General features: G+C 44.5%; 1 protein-coding gene across 2 annotated transcripts in view; it reads right to left on the reverse strand.

Annotated features, from left to right (window-relative positions):
• Positions 1 to 17,217, reverse strand: part of LOC137347064 (nuclear GTPase SLIP-GC-like) — a 351,039-nt gene extending 333,822 nt beyond the window's left edge. Inside the window, exons 1-2 of one of the 2 annotated variants that reach the window (XM_068011077.1) lie at positions 17,158 to 17,217; positions 7,386 to 7,442 (exon numbers count right to left, since the gene is read on the reverse strand). In XM_068011077.1, the coding sequence (XP_067867178.1) occupies positions 7,386 to 7,428 (43 nt within the window). In that variant the 5' untranslated portion in view covers positions 7,429 to 7,442; positions 17,158 to 17,217. Of the gene's footprint in view, positions 1 to 7,385; positions 7,443 to 11,576; positions 11,617 to 17,157 lie in introns of those variants that run through there. The other variant, XM_068011078.1, reaches the window with a different exon arrangement.
• Positions 17,218 to 17,467: the final 250 nt, after the last annotated feature.

Consider the following 17,467-nt stretch of genomic DNA (forward strand, 5'->3'; position numbering starts at 1 on the left):
AAAATAAAGAAACAGTCATTTGACCAGAGACATATGGCTGGAGCTCGAGTTTCAGTTTATTTGATTACAGACTGCAGTTGTAAAGCAAACAGCAAGCTGTTGTTTTCAAAAAGACAGGCTGCTGTGATTGGAACCTGTTTTCTGGGAGCTGGCCCTTGGTAAATATGAGTTGTTGCAGCTGTTTTCAGTGCCTTCAAGAGTGTCTAGTGGAACCACACCATCAAGACTGTCATAAGCAGGGCCGAGGTCATTCGAGAGGCAACAAAATTGAATCGTTGAAGGGAAGACTGCAAGGCTCTGTTATGAGCAGGTAAGGAAGGGGTCTCAGGCTCCCCTCTCGCCCCTTCTCTGGTTTGGCCGTAACAGGGTTATCTTTTTAAACACAGTGATTTTAGCTTACCAACTCAGAGAGCCCTTGCTCATTCTTCCTCGAATATAATTACAAATGAACCAATCAGACAGGTTTTCTTGGGTTTAAACAAGGAAGATGTAAGCTTATTAACCTTATCACTCTAAACTGGTTAAAATTACTAAAATACACTATGCAACTACGCTCACATGCATACAAAAGGAACATACACACACACACAAATAGATCGGGGAGGAAAAAGTCGGGTGGTTGAAGTAAGGTTGGCAATAAATAGAATGCAAATCCTGGGTTGTAATGTCTTTAATTGAAGTTAAAGTCTTGGGGTCCTCACTGGGAGGGCCACGTTCACAATTTCAGGCTTGCTTCTGGGTTCCAGAAGGTCAAAGGGAGCTTTCAACTGTTTTCTTGGTAGTCGTCTGAAAAGTTCTGCAGTCTAGTTCGTTTGTTTTGTTTTCTCTCTAAACTAAGGTAATTCATTGGATTTGATTCTTTTGGTTTGCGATCTCCACAGGGATAACATAACATAGGGCGGTACAGTGGCGCAGTGGTTAGCACCGCAGCCTCACAGCTCCAGGGACCCGGGTTCGATTCTGGGTCCTGCCTGTGTGGAGTTTGCAAGTTCTCCCTGTGTCTGCGTGGGTTTTCTCCGGGTGCTCCGGTTTCCTCCCACAAGCCAAAAGACTTGCAGGTTGGTAGGTAAATTGGCCATTATAAATTGTCACTAGTATAGGTAGGTGGTAGGGAAATATAGGGACAGGTGGGGATGTTTGGTAGGAATATGGGATTAGTGTAGGATTAGTATAAATGGGTGGTTGATGGTCGGCACAGACTCGGTGGGCCGAAGGGCCTGTTTCAGTGCTGTATCTCTAATCAACACTTCTCAACCTCTCAGCATTTAAGAAATACTCTGCCTTTCTATTTTTTCTACCAAAGTGGAGCACTTCACACTTATTCACATTATATTCTATCTACCATGTTCTTGCCCATTCACTTAGCCTGTCCAAGTCCCATGAAGCCTCCTTGTAACCTCTGCACAACTTACATTTCCACCTAGTTTTGTATCATCAGCAAATTTGGAAGTATTACATTTGGTCCCCACATCCAAATCATTTATATAGATTGTGAACAGCTTTGGCCCAAGCACTGATCCTTGTGGTACCCCACTAGTAACACTCTGCCATCCTAAGAATAACCCGTTTAAACCTACTCTCTGCGTTCTGTCTATTAACCAAGTTTCAATCCATAGCAGTATATTACCCCCAATGCCATATGGTCTAATATTGTTAACTAACCTCCAGTGTGGGATCTTATCAAAAGCCTTCAAAAGTATGGGTGATGTACGAAATGAGTACTCTGCATCTGTCTTTACCAAGGATGCTGCCCAAGCCATGTTAAAAGAGGAGGAAATTGAGACATTGAATGGGCTAAAAATTGATAAAGAGGAGGCTGGTTGTATTTAACATTGATAAGTCACTAGGACTGGATGAGATTAATCCAAGGACACTGGAGGGAAGTACGGGTGGAAATTGCGGAGGTACTGGCCATAATCTCCAATGTGCCTTAGATGCAGGATGCCAGAGGACTGGAGAAGTGCAATTTTTAAACTCTTGTTAAAAAAGGGTACAAGGATAAGCCCAACAACTACATCCCTGTCAGTTTAACCTTGGTGATGGGAAAGCTTGTAAAAACGATAATGTAGCACAAAATTAAGAGTCACTTGAACAAATGTGGATTAATTAAGGAAAGCTAGCACACCATCCAGGACAAAGCAGCCCGTTTGATTAGCACCCAATCCACCATCTTCAACATTCACTCCCTCCCTCCAAACCCATGACCTCTACCACCTAGAAAGTCAAGGGCAGCAGATGCATGGGAACATCACATAGAAACATAGAAAAATAGGAGCAAGAGTTGATCATTCGGCCCTTCAATCATGGCTGATCATCCAAACTCAGTAAACTGTTCCCGCTTTTTCCCCGTATCCCTTGATCTCTTTAGCCCCAAGAACTATATCTAACTCTTTCTTGAATACATTTAATGATTTAGCCTCAACTGCTTTCCGTAGTAGAGAATTCCACAGGTTCACCACTCTCTGGGTGAATAAATCCCTCTCATCTCAGTGCTAAATGGCTTACCACCACCTGCAAGTTCCTCTCCAAGCCACGCTCCATCCTGACTTGGAATGAGATCACCGTTCCTTCACTGTTGCTGGGTCAAAATTCTGGAACGCCCTTCCTAACAGCACTGTGGGTGTACCTACACCACATGGACAGCAGCTATTCAAGAAGGCGGCTCACCACCACCTTCTCAAGGGCAGTTAGGGATGGGCAATAAATGCTGACCTAGCCAGCGATGCCCACATCCCATAAAAGAATTTTAAAAAAATAAGAGCAAATTGTGCTTAATTAACTTTCTTGAGTTTTTTGATGAGGTAATAGAGAGGGTTGATGAGGGTAATGCAGTTGCTGTGGTGAACATGGACTTCCAAACGGCATTTGATAAAGTGCCCCATAACAGGCTTGTCAGCAAAGTTCAAGCCCATGGAATAAAAGCAACAGTGACAGCATGGATACGAAATTGGCTGAGTGACAGGAAACAGAGAGTAGTGGTGAAGGGTTATTTTCAGACTGGAGGAAGGTATACAGTGGAGTTCCCTAGGGGTTAGTGTTTGGACCACTATTTTTCCTGATATATATTAATGGCCTAGACTTGGGTGTACAGGACACAATTTCAAAATTTGCAAATGATACAAAACTTGGAAGTATTGTGAATTGTTAGGAGGGTAGTGATAAACGTCAAGAGGACATAGACAAGCTGGTGGAATAGGTGGACAAGTGGCAGATGAAATTTAATGCTGAGAAGTGCGAAGTGACTATTTTTGGTAGGAAGAACAAGCAGAGGCAATATAAAATAAAGGGTACAATTCTAAAGTCGGTACAGGAGCAGAGGGTGTGTCCAATTCTGGGCACCATACTTAAGGAAAAATGTCTAGGAATCCGAGAGGGTGCAGAAAAGATTCATGAGAATGGTTCCAGGGATGAGGAACTTCAGTTACGTGGATAGATTGGAGAAGCTTGGGCTGTTGTCCTTGGAGAAGAGAAGATTAAGAGGGAATATGACAGAGATCAAAAATCATGAGGGGTCTGGACAGAGCAGATAGGGAAAAATGGCTCCCATTGGCAGGAGAGTCGAGAAACAGAGGACACTAATTTAAGGCGATTGGCAAAAGAAGCAATGGTGACATGAGGAAAAACTTTTTTGTGCAGCGAGTGGTTAGGATCCGGAAAGCACTGCCTGAGAGTGTGATGGAGGCAGAGTAAATTGAGGCCTTCAAAAGGGAATCGGATAATTATCTGAAGAGAAAAAAAATTTCAGGGCTGCAGAGCAAAGGTGGGAGAGTGGGATGAGGTGGGAGCTCTTGCTGAGAGTGGGCTTGGCCTCAAGGGGCTGAATGGCCTCCTTCTGTGCTGCAACCATGCTCTGATTCTAATCTATGATTCTATGTGCTTTTTTAAATTCATTTCATGGGATGTGGGCCAGCATTTGTTGCCCATCGCTGATTGCCCTTGAGAAGGTGATGGTGAGCTGCCTTCTTGAACCCATTAGTGTCCATCTGGTGCGGGTACGCCCACAGTGCTGTTAGGAAGGGAGTTCCAGGATTTTGATCCAGTGACAGTGAAGGAATGGCGATATACTTCCAAGTCAGGATGGTGTGTAGCTTGGAGAGAAACTAGTAGATGATGGTGTTCCCATGCATCTGCTGCCTTTGTCCTTCTAGGTGGAAGAGGTCGCAGGTTTGGAAGATGCTGTCAGTGGAGGTGTGGTGAGTTGCTGCAGTGCCTCTTGTACATGGTACACACTGCTGTCACTGTACATTGGTGTTGAAGGAAGTGAGTGCTTAAGATGGTGGATAGGGTGCCGATCAAGCGGGCAACTTTGTCCTGGAAAGTGCCGATCTTCCTCAGTGCTGTTGGAGCCGCACTCATCCAGGCAATGGAGAATATTCCATCACACTTGTGCCTTGTAGATGGTGGACAGGCTTCAGGGAGGTAGAAGGTGGGTTACTTGCTGCAGAATTCCCAGCCTCTGACCTGCTCTTGCAGCCTCAGTATTTATGTGGCTGCTCCAGTTCAGGTGCTGGTGAATAACGACCCCCAGGAAGTTGATAGTGAGGGATTCAGTGATGGTAATGCCATTGAAAGTCAAGGGGAGATGGTTAGATTGTCTCTTATTGGAGATCATCATTGCCTGGTACTTTGTAGCATGAATGTTACTTGCTACTTATCAGCCCAAGCCTGGTCTCTCTGCCGAAGGACATGGGCTGCTTCAGCATCTGAGGAGTCACGAATGGTGCTGAACACCATAAAATCATCAGCGAACATTCCTACTTCTGACCTTATGATGAAGGGAAGGTCATTGATGAAGCAGCTGAAGATGGTTGGGCCTAGGACACTGCGCTAAGGAGCTCCTGCAGCAATGTCCTGGGGCTGCAATGATTGACCTTCAACAAACACACCATCTTCCTTTCTGCTGGCTTTAACTCCAACCAGTGGAGAGTTTTCCCCGATTCCCACTGACTTCAATTTTACTCGTGCTCCTTGATACCACACTAGCTCAAATGGTGCCTTTGTATCAAGAGCAGTCACTCTCACCTCACTTCTGGAGTTCAGCTCCTTTGTCCCTGTTGGAACCAAGGCTGTAATGAGGTCAGGACCTGAGTGGCCCTGGTGGAACCCAAACTGATAAGGTCGGTTGCTGTTTAAGTGGCACTTGATAGCACTGTCGACAACACCTTCCATCAATTTGCTGATGATCGAGAGTGGACCCATGGGGCAGTAGTTAGCCAGATTGGATTAGTCCTGCTTTTTGTGGACAGGACATGCCTGGGCAATTTTCCACATTGTCAGGTGGATGCCAGTTTTGTAGCTGTACTGGAACGGCTTGGCTAGGGGCACAGCTAGTTCTGCAGCACAAGTATTCAGTACTACAGCCGGGATGTTTTCAGGACCTGTAGCCTTTACAGTGCCCAGAGCCTTTTGCTGTTTCTTGCAAATATGTGGAGTGAATCGAATTGGCTGAATCTGTGATGCAAGGAGCCTTAGGAGGAGACCGAGATGGATCATCTGTTTGGCACTTTTGACTGAAGATGGTCGCAAATGCTTCAGGCTTTTTTCTTGCACTGATGTGCTGGGTTCCTCCATCATTGAGGATAGGGATCTATGTGGAGCCTCCTCCTCTGGTTAGTTGTTTAATTGTCCACCACCATTCATGACTGGATGTGGCAGGACTGCAGATCTTTGAACTGATCTGTTGGTTGTGGGATCACATAGCCCTATCTACAGCATGCTGATGCTACTGTTTGGCATGCAAGTAGTCCTGTGTTGTAGCTTCACCAGGTTGCTACCTCATTTTTAGTTATGCCTGGTGCTGCTCTTGGCATGCTCTCCTGCACTCTTCATTGAACCGGGGTTGATCCCTTAGCTTGATGGTAATCGTGGAGTGAAGGCTATGCGGGCAATGAGGTTACAGATTGTGGTTGAATATAATTCTGCTGCTGCTGATGGTCCACAGCGCCTCATGGATGCCCAGTTTTTGAGCTGCCAGATCTGTTCTGAATCTATCCCATTTAGCACGGTGTTGTGGCACACAACATGATCAGTGTGAAAATGGGACTTTGTTTTCACAAGGATTGTGCGGTGGTCACCCGTGTCAATATTGTCATGGACAGATGCATCTGCAACAGGTAGATTGGTGAGGACAAGGTCTGGTAGGTTTTTCCCTCTTGTTGGTTCCCTCACCACCTGCCCCAGGCCCAGTCTAGCAGTTATGTCCTTCAAGACTCAGCCAGCTCGGTCAGTATTGGTGCTACTGAACCACTCTTGGTGATGGACATTGAAGTCCCCCACCCAGGGTACATTCTGTGTCCTTGCCACCCTCAGTGCTTCCTCCAAGTGGTGTTCAACATGGAGGGGTACTGATTCATCAGCTGAGGGAGGATGGTAGGTGGTAATCAGCAGGAGGTTTCCTTGTCCACGTTTGACCTGATGCCATGAGAATTCATGGGGTCCAGAGTCAATGTTGAGGACTCCCAGGGCAACTCCCTCCTGATTGTATACCCCTGTGCTGCCACTTCTGGCAAGTCTGTCCTGCCACTGGGATAGGACATACCACAGAATGGTGATGGTGGTGTCCGGGACAATGGACGTAAGGTATGGTTCCGTGAATATGACTATGTCAGGCTGTTGCTTGACTAGTCTGTGGGACAGCTCTCCCAATTTTGGCACAAGCCCCCAGATGTTAGTAAGGAGGACTTTGCAGGGTCGACAGGGCTGGGTTTGCTGTTGTCATTTCAGAAGTTCAAGAAACTGACGAGGGCATGCAAGGGAACAGCCCAGTCTCTGTCCCTTTTCTTCCACGAGTGGTGATTTACTGTTCCCCCTCTAACTGCATTACTGACCGAATTACTCACAGCACAAGTTACCCTTCACTCTGCTCTGTGGTTAAGAGGAGCAGTAACTCAGGATCTTACAAAATGTGTTACTATTTCCACTCAGAAATTTGTACTCAGAAAGCTGAGGGTTTCACTACAGGAGCCCGCAATGCTCCCTGAATGCCATATGTTACCTGATCAAAACAAAGAGAGAGGCCCCCTGGGTGATATTTCACTGATCCCCTGTGACTGCCAGAAATTAACCAGTGTCATAAAAACTGACTATGGTGTGACTTTCATCCTAGCCCCAGGTACACAGGTGTCAATAAACTCCATGCCTTGTAATATATGCTAATCATTGTAATATATCCTAATAAGCTATCAGCATTATTATATATGTTAATTAACTCCCAGCATTGTAATATATGTTAATTAACTCCCAGCATTGTTAATACTCAGAGCGGCCTTTGGCAATCAGCTCCCCAGTGAAGTGATGAGGGTGGTGTTTCATGAGTGAACCTGGGACTCAAGCATTTTCTGTACTTAACTGTTTCAAGCTCAACATTGCAACACAGCGAGCAGTACCTGTGGAATTGTTGGTGGCTCCCTCTGAATCAGCCGACTCCATTCTATTGACCTGATCTGAAAGAAAAGTATTTTTATTAATTGCCAACAGTATATTCCAACACGAAGATGACCATAGTTTTAACAGTAATAGAACGATCCTGATTGTAGACTCTCAGTGTAATTCATTTTCTTTCGATGACTTAAACCTTTTTCAGTTCCTCAATCCAGTCCATAACCTCTAGAGTATGGGGTATATATATATCTTTCAGTAAACTCTCACGCTTTAGACTGGCATCATTACAAGTTAGCAAATGTAATACCGCTATTCAAGAAGGAGGGAGAGAGAAAATAGGAAACAACAGGCCCGTTAGCCTGACATCAGTGGTGAGGGAATTGCTGGAATCTATTATTAAGGGAGTCTTAACAATGTACTCAGAAAAGCATTCTATGATCAAAAAGTCAACATGGTTTTACAAAAAGGAAATCATGTTTGACAAATTTATTAGAGTTGTTGGAGGATGCAACAAGTAGGGTAGATAAAGGGGAGCCATTAGATGTCATATACTTAGATTTCCAAAAGGCATTGGATAAGGTGCCACACAAAAGGTTAGTAGGCAAGATCAGGCCTGATGCAGTTGGGAGCAATATATTAGCATGGACTGAGGATTGGTTAACAGACAGGAAGCAGACAGTAGGGATAAATGGGGCATTTTCAAGTTGACAGGCTATGCCTAGTGGAGTGTCACAAGGATCAGTGTTGGGGCCTCAGCTATTTACAATCTATATAATGACTGAGACGAAGAGACAGAAAGTAATGCATTTCAGTTTGCTAATACAAAGCTAGGTGAGAATGCAAGCTGTGAGGAAGACACAAAGAGACTGCAAAGGCTAAGTGAATGGGTAACAAAGTGACAGATGGAGTATAATGTGAAGAAGTGTGAGGTTATTCACTTTGGTAGTAGGAATAGAAAAACAGAATTGTTTTAAAAGGCATGAAACTTCTAAATGTTGATGTTCAGAGAGACTTGGGTGTACTTGTACAAGGAACACAAAGTTAGCATGCAGGTACAGCAATTAGGAAGGCAAATGGCATGTTGGCCTTTATTGCAAGGGGATTGGAGTACAAGAATAACTCAGTCTTGCTGCAATTGTATAGGCTTTGGTGAGACCACACCTGGAATACTGAGTGCTGTTTTGGTCTCCATATCTAAGGAAGGGTATACTTGCATTGGAGGCAGTATAGCGAAGGGTCACTAGATTAGTTCCTGGGATGAGCGGCTGGGATAGACAGATTTTTGGTCTCTCAGGGAATCAAGGGATACGGGGAGCAGGCAGAAAAGTGGGGTTGAGGCAGAAGATCAGCCATGATCATACTGAATGGCGGAGTATGCTCAAGGGGCTGTGTGGTCTACTCCTGCTCCTATTTCTTATGTTTTATGTTCTTACGTGGGCTAGCATGTTACGAATATGGGCATAAACTGGTCTTGAAATAATTTTTCCAACTGTGTGATTTGAGCAGTGCTGTGGTTAAGGGAAGACAGAAACTCCAAGTCCAAAGCCAAAATGGAAATCACAACTAGAGAAAGCAAAATACTGCAGGTGCTGAAAATCTGAAAATCAATCAAAAACTGCTGTAGAGAGAAACAAAGTTAACATTTCAGGTCACTGATCTTTCATTAGAACTGGAAAAAGTAAAACAGACGTAACAAATTTTAAACAAGTACAGAGTCAGGGAAAGGGGGAGGGGAGGAAAGAACAAGAAGGAAGGTCTGTGAAAGGGTGGAAGACTGGAGATATTAAATAACAAAAGTGATGATGGTGGAAGGCAAGAGACAATGGTAATGGAACAAGTAAAGAAAGAAAAGATGGGTCTCAAGAAGGTGTAAATGGCAACAGCAAAATCATTACCACAGCTGCTGTCCAAAACAAATGTGAGCAAAGGTTATGATCTCAAATCGTTCAATCATTCAGTTCAAATACAAGCATATTCTTGTTAGATTGAAGGGCAAGGCTGGCAAGTTTAGGGAACCATGGTTGATGAGGGATATTGAAGATCTGGTCAGGACAAAGAAGGAGGCATATGTCAGGTACAGGCAGCTGGGATCAAGCGAGTCCCTCGAAGAGTATAAGGGATGTAGAAGTACACTTAAGAAGGAAATTAGGAGGGCGAAAAGGGGCTGTGAGATTTCCCTGGCAGATAAGATAAGGGAGAATCCTAAAATATTCTATAAGTATATTAAGAGTAAAAGGGTAGCTAGAGAGAGATTAGGTTCCCTTAAGGATCAGAGTGGCAATCTATGTGTGGAGCCACGGGAAATGGGCAAGGTCTTAAATGAATCCTTTTCATCTGTATTTACCGTGGAGAAGGTCATGGAAGCTAGTGAGTTCAAGAGAGGGAACAGCGATATCCTGGAGCATATCAACATTACAAAGGAGGAGGTGTTGGAGGTTTTGAAGAGCATTAAGGTGGATAAATCCCCAGGGCCTGACTAAGTGTATCGCAGGATGCTATGGGAAGCAAGGGAGGAGATTGCTGGGGCCCTGGCAGAGATTTTTGGATCATCGTTAGCCACGGGGAGGTACCGGAAGACTGGAGGATAGCTAATGTTGTGCCTTTATTCAAGAAGAGCAGCAGGGATAAGCCAGGGAGCTACAGGCCAGTGAGCCTTACATCAGTGGTGGGAAAGTTATTGGAAGGGATTCTGAGAGACAGGATTTATATGCATTTGAAAAGGCAAGGTCTGATTAGGGATAGTCAGCATGGCTTTGTGCGTGGAAAATCATCTGATTGAGTTTTTCGAGGAGGTGACCAAGAGGATTGATGAGGGCAGGGCGATGGACGTTGTCTACATGGTCTTTAGCAAGGCCTTTGACAAGGTCCCGCATGGTAGGCTGGTCCAGAAGGTTCGAACATATGGGATCCAGGATGAGCTAGCAAATTGGATACAAAATTCCCTTGGTGATAGGAGGCAGAGGGTGGTAGTGGAGGGTTGTTTTTCAGATTGGAGGCCTGTGACCAGTGGTGTGCTGCAGGGATCGGTGCTGGGCCCTCTGTTGTTTGTCATATATATTAATGACTTGGATATGAATGTAGGGGGCATGATTAGTAAGTTCGCAGATGACACCAAAATTGGTGGTACAATGGACAGTGAAGAAGGTTGTCTGAGGTTACAACAGGATATAGATCAAGTGGGAAAGTGGGCAAGGGATTTCCAAATGGAATTTAATGCAGACAAGTGCAAAGTGATGCATTGTGGGAAGTTAAACCAGGGCAGGACATATACAGTGAATGGCAGGGCCCTGGGGAGTGTTCTTGAGCAGAGAGACCTTGGGGTGCAAGTACATAGTTCCCAGAAAGTGACAACACAGGTAGACAGGGTGGTGAAGAAGGCGTATGGCATGCTTGCCTTCATCGGCCGAGGCATTGAGTACAAGAGTTGGGATGTCATGTTACAGTTGTACATAATGTTGGTTAGGCCGCACTTGGAGTACTGTATGCAGTTCTGGTCGCCGCACTACAGGAAAGATGTGATTAAGCTGGAGAGGGTGCAGAAAAGATTCACAAGGCTGTTGCCTGGTTTGGAGGGCTTGAGTTATAAAGAGAGATTGGATAGGCTGGGTCTGTTTTCCCTGGAACGAGGGAGGCTGAAAGGAGACATGATAGAGGTATATAAAATTATGAGAGGCATAGATAGGGTAGATAGCCAGAGTCTGTTTCCCATGGAATGGGTGACTAAAACTAGAGGGCATAGATTTGAGGTGAGAGGGAGGAGGTTTAAAGGGGATCAAAGGGGTAAATTTTTCACAAGAATAGTGGTTATCTGGAATGAGCTGCCTGAGGAGGTGGTGGAGGCAGGAACAGTAGCAACATTTAAGAGGCATCTGGACAGGTACTTGAATGAGCAAGGTATAGAGGGATATGGAATTAATGCAGGCAGGTGGGATTAGTATAGATAGGCATTATGGTCGGCATGGACGCGGTGGGCCGAAGGGCCTGTTTCTGTGCTATACGACTCTATGACTCTAAGCGTCTAGTGGGCTTTCTTTGTGAATACAATTCACCGGGAGCTGTTGTTGATTTTAAGAGATGAATATTCAAATTTTCATGATAATTCATTGAAAAATATTCCTCAACCTGTGTCAGGCAAACCCCACCCCCCCCCCCCCCCCCCCCACCTGCCAAGACTGAGTCACGCATTATTTCACTACCTGAACATTAAAACTTAAAGACTGCAAGCCGCTAACTGAAAAGACATTTGCATAGTACCAGACAGTGTGGAAACAAAGGGAACCAGTCCCTGCCCCGATACACAGAAGTGGTCAGACCAGTTTTAGTCACATGACTAACTAGCTGTTGCAGAGACAAAAACAAGAAATGCTGGATTCACTCAGCAGGTCTGGCAGCATCTGTGGAAAGAGAAGCAGAGTTAACGTTTCGGGTCAGTGACCCTTCTTCGTCACTGACCCAAAACGTTAACTCTGCTTCTCTTTCCACAGATGCTGCCAGACCTGCTGAGTGAATCCAGCATTTCTTGTTTTTGTTTCAGATTTCCAGCATCCGCAGTATTTTGCTTTTATTTTAGCTGTTGCAGAGGTTTGAAGAAAACAGTACTTGAGATCAGAAAGCCGTGTGCTCATGGACTGAGAACATTTCCTCTCCTGTCTGCCCTCATCTTGCTCTCACCATCTTCCGAAACCACTGAAGACATGTAACTCAAAGAGAGAAAAGTCTCCTATGTGAACAAGTTTTAAGCAGAATACTGGGCCCCAACAAAACGCAAGACCATATCTTCAATCAAGGACTTGATAAACAGTAACAAGATATTGCTTCAAGCTAAAATAAATGCAAAATACTATAGTTGCTGCAGGCCAGGGCTGTTCATTTTTCTGGCAATTAACACCCTCTCTGCACTAATGCTTTGTTTTTCAGCACACCATTAACATACCGTTTGCCTTTGCTCCATGACCTTCTGGTCAGTTATTCTCTGTGACCCTGTCCTATCAACATGTTCCCTTTTGTTATCTTTTGCCCCGCCCCGCTTTATTTGCTTAAAACCTATTACATTTCTAACCTTTGCCAGTTCTGATCAAAGGTCACTGACCTGAAACATTAACTCTGCTTCTCTCTCCACAGATGCCGCCAGACCTGCTGAGTATTTCCAGCATTTCTTGTTTTTATTGCTTCAAACTGTTCTACTTATCTTTTCTTCTACTCTTTTATGTCCCTATTTGCATGTGTGTATCACGTGTGCATGCTAACGTGGGGGCATCGTATATCCATAGGCGTTAACTGTATTGGAGTTTAAGGTTTAATAAATTTCACGTTTCTTCTTTAAACCAAAAAAAGCCTGTTTATGCTCATTTCTTTGCCTTATAATTGGAAAGTTGTGAACAAGGATTCACAAAAGGGGAGTTTAAAACACAGTGTGTTTGAAATTAAACGCTGTTACAATAAGACCAGGTGAAGATAGTACCAGACCTCTAGATACATTTTTCACCTGGTTGTAACAGCCTGTATTGTGCATGTTCAGAAAGGGAAAAGTGGGCCAAAGAGAGTCAATGGGTGATCAACAACAAACCACCAAGTAAAGATTGATATCCAGAGCCTGCCCTGTCAAAATTTCGCTGTAGTTGAGCACAGCTCATCACAAGATAATTACAGATCAACAACGCTATTCGGACCATCATAATTCATCCATAGCCACCCCGCCCCGCCCTAATTGTATCAACTAATTATTCTAAGGGTTTCTGCTCTGTTAAAATCCAACCTAGGTTTGTTTACTGTGTGAAGAATGTCTTGATATCAGTCTTGAAGTTGTTTTTTACTCATATAATTCTGTTCCCTTGTACCACTCCCAATCTTTGTTCCCTCTATAAATCATCTTGCAGAGGCCTCCTTAATTCCAGCCTGAAAAGCCCAAATCACTCCAGTCTTTTCTCATAGTACTACGACCGGAGATAAGAACACTGGGATTATTTATTTTTTATTTTATTTATTTAGAGATACAGCACCTATAGGGACCTTCGGCCCACCGAGTCTGTGCCGACCATCAACCACCCATTTATACTAATCCTACACTAATCCCATATTCCTACCAAACATCCCCACCTGTCCCTATATTTCCCTACCACCTACCTATACTAGTGACAATTTATAATGGCCAATTTACCTATCAACCTGCAAGTCTTTTGGCTTGTGGGAGGAAACCGGAGCACCCGGCGAAAACCTACGCAGACACAGGGAGAACTTGCAAACTCCACACAGGCAGTACCCAGAATTGAACCCGGGTCGCTGGAGCTGCGAGGCTGCAGTGCTAACCACTGCGCCACCGTGCCTTACAGGACGACTGGTAGAACGGGGAAGTGGGATTAGTTTAGGATGATATGAGACTGGGTGTTGAGCAGCCATAGACTCATAGAAAGTTTAAGGCTTAGAAAGAGGCCACTTGGCCCATCGTGTCTGTGCTGGCCGAAAAACGATCCACCTATTCTAATCCCACCTTCCAGCATTTGGTCCATAGCCCTGCAGATTACAGCACTTGAGGTGCATATCCAGACTCCTTTTGAATGAGTTGAGAGTTTCTGCCTCAACTACCCTTTCAGGCAGTGGGTGTCAGACCCCCAACATCCTCAGGGTGAAAAAGTGTTTCTTCATCTCCCCTCTAATTTTTCTAACAATCACTTTAAATCTATGCCCCCTTGTCACTGACCTCTTTGCTAAGTTGAATAGACCCTTCACCTCCACTCTATCCAGGCTCCTCAAAATTTTGTACATTTCAATCAGATTTCCCCTCAGCCTTCCCTGTTCCAAGGAGAACAACCCCAGCTTATCCAATCTTTCCTCATAGCTGCATTTTTCCAGTCCTGGTAACATCCTTGTAAATCTCCAGTTATGACCATGTGAGAAAGAAGTCTAGGTTCCCTTTCAGCCTTCACCTGGTCTTACTGTAACAGGGTTTTATTTTTATACACATTGTGTTTTTAGCTCCCCCTTGGTGAATCCTTGTTCACCGCTTTCCAATTATAAGGCAAAGAAAACAGCACAAACAGGTTTTCTTAGGTTTAAAGAAGAAAAGTTGAAATTTATTAAACTTAAACTCTAATTCAGTCAACTCCTATGGATACACACTGCGTCCCATGCTAGCATGCATACGTGATACACACATGCAAATAGAGACAGAAAAGAGCAGAAGAAATATAAAGTGGAAAAGTTTGAGGCAATATCTGAAGAGTTGTTGTTACGGTTCTTCCAGCCCACTGTAGAGTCCTTGATTGTAGATAGATCTTGCTTTTCGTTGGGGCCCAGTATTCTTCCTAAACCTTGTTTGCTGTAGGAGACTTTCCTCTCTTGGGGTTCATGTGCCTTCAGTGAATTCAGAGACTTGTGAGAAAGAGATGGGATCAGACAGGAGAGAGGTCTCAGTCCAGGAGCAAACAGCTTTCTGCCTAAACTGTTTGTACAAATTCAAAAAAACTCAGGTTGCCCAGCAGGTTAGTCATGTGACTAGCTGGTTTGACCATGCCCGTTTGTGTATTCCGCCAACTTAGCAGTCAACCTGGAATGCGAGCTCCCCCACCTTCAAGTCTGGTGATCAAAAGTCTATTGTGGGTTGAATGTGTCAGGGAACGGCTGCTTTGTCCTTCCAAATATGCAAATGTCTTTTCCAGCCACGGCTGATGTGTTTAACAAGTCCTCTCTTAACTCCAGGAACAGTTTAAAATCAATGTTCATGACTAAATCAATGTGCCCCGTTCTAGGCAGGTGGGGGCCTAGCATGACACTGCTCTGTACCCTCTCTAGCTCAATTACATCCTTTCTGCACTGAGGTGACCAGAACTGCACACAGTACTCAAGTTGTGGCCTAACCAATGAGTTATACAGTTCCAGCATAACCTCCCTGCTCTCATATTCTATACCTCAGCTAACAAAGGAAAGGATTCCATATGCCTTCTTAACCACCTTAACAACCTGTCTTGCTACCTTCAGGGATCTATGGACATTCACTCCAAGGTCTAACTTCCTCTAACTTCTCAGTATTTTCCAATTAATCGTGTATTCCTTTGACCACCCCAAATGCATCACCTCATGCTTCTCCAAGTTGAATCCATTTGCCACTTTTCTGCCCATCTGATCAGACCATCAATATCTTCCTGCAGACGACAGCGATCCTCCTCGCTAGCTACCACACTGCCAATCTTTCTGTCATCAGCAAACTTCTTGATCATGCCCCCTACATTTACTGTCAAATCATTAATATGCAAGCAGGGGACCCAGTACTGAGCCTGCGGAACGCCACTGGAAACAGCCCCCCAGTCGCTAAAATACCTGTCAACAATTACCCTTTGTTTCCTGCCACTGAGCCAATTTTGTATCCACCTTGCTGCATTTCCCTGGATCCCATGGGATTTTATTTTTCTAACCAGTCTGCCATGTGGGACCTTGTCAAAAGCCTTGCTAAAATCCATGTAGACCACATCAACTGCACTACCCTCATCTATCTTCCTTGTCACTTCTACAAAAAATGCAATCAAGTTGGTTAAACAAGATCTTCTCTTAACAAATTCATGCTGACTATCTTGATTAACCTGTGCCTTTTTAGCTGACAGTTTATCCTGTCTCTCAGAATAGATTCCAAAAATTTGCCCACTCCTGAGGTTAGACTGACTGGCCTGTAATTATTCCGTCTATCCTTCACTCCCTTTTTAAACAGAGGTACAACGTTAGCAATTTTCCAATCCTCTATCCCCACGCCTGTATCCAGTGAGGACTGGAAAACGATGATCAGACCCTCTGCTATTTACTCTCGTTTCTTTTAACAGCCTCGGATACATTTCATCTGGCCCTGGTGGTTTAACAACTTTCAAGGATGCTCATCCCTTTAATACTTCCTCTCTCCCTGTGTTTATCACATCCAATACTTCACAGTCTTCCTCCTTAACTACCGATACCTGTATCGTCCCCCTCTTTTGTGAAGACAGATGCAAAGCTTCATTAAGAACCATACCAATATCTTCTGCTCCTACACATAGGTTACCTTTTTGGTCTGTCCTTGGCCCTACTCTCTCCTTAGTTATCCTCTTACTCTTAATGTATTGATAAAACATCTTTGGGTTCACCTTGATTTTGCTTGCCAATATTCTTTCATGCCCTCTCTTTGCTGTCCTAATTTCCTTTTTGATTTCACCCCAGGATTAAGTTTGGATTGCTCTTGGCAAAATGCAAGCAGCGATATGATGAGCCTCCGACTGCACTCTGAGCCTGCTGTAACTTGTTGCAATTTCCTGTTTTTACATCAGATTTCTGACATTCTCTGCCGCTGCTCAGACTGTTCTTCGCATGTGTGGTCTGTCTGAAATAGCACTCGATTAGCATCTTGCATGCCCAATTCCTGTTTGCTGGTGGAGACATGCTCTGCTGCAGGCGTCATCGACCGCTTGTTCAGTCTGCCAGCAGTGGCACTCCTTCAATTTAAAATAAATCAAACCAAACACTGACCAATGAATCGATCTTAGTTATAAAGCATATCCAACAACATTTAAAACCAGGCCCGGGTCTGGCACAAAACGAATGATGCTGATTACTCCTGGGACACAGTCACCCTGATTTTCCCATTCCCAACTGTACTAATCCTTACTCTAACGACACTTCTACCAATTCTCACTCACTAATTATAATTACACGAATTCTTCCACTCACTATCTATCATTACACTAACTTGCACACTCACTACCTATCATTACACTAACTTGCACACTCACTATCTACCATTACACTAATTTGCACACTCACCTGGTTAGAGATGCGAGCGCCTATTGTTCGGTTTCCTGATCTCTCTGCGCTGATCTAGTTTCACTTTCCAGGTAAGAGTGTCACAAGTGTATGCAGACTGCGGGCCAATCGCTCGCTGTGAATGAGAAGTGGTGCCAACCTCAGTGGGACCGCGGCGACTTGGATTCCGGGGCACAGTGAGCAAGCGCTTCATCAGCTTGGATCCGGGCTCAGTGACACTGGGTGCCGCAAACTGCCGCTGTCTGAGACCAGCACTACTCCCAATCCCGAGTTACTCAACCCCTTCGAGCTATCGATTATTCGGAGCATG

Source organism: Heterodontus francisci, chromosome 31 (genome assembly GCF_036365525.1).
Source record: "Heterodontus francisci isolate sHetFra1 chromosome 31, sHetFra1.hap1, whole genome shotgun sequence".
Classification (NCBI taxonomy): Eukaryota; Metazoa; Chordata; class Chondrichthyes; order Heterodontiformes; family Heterodontidae; genus Heterodontus; species Heterodontus francisci.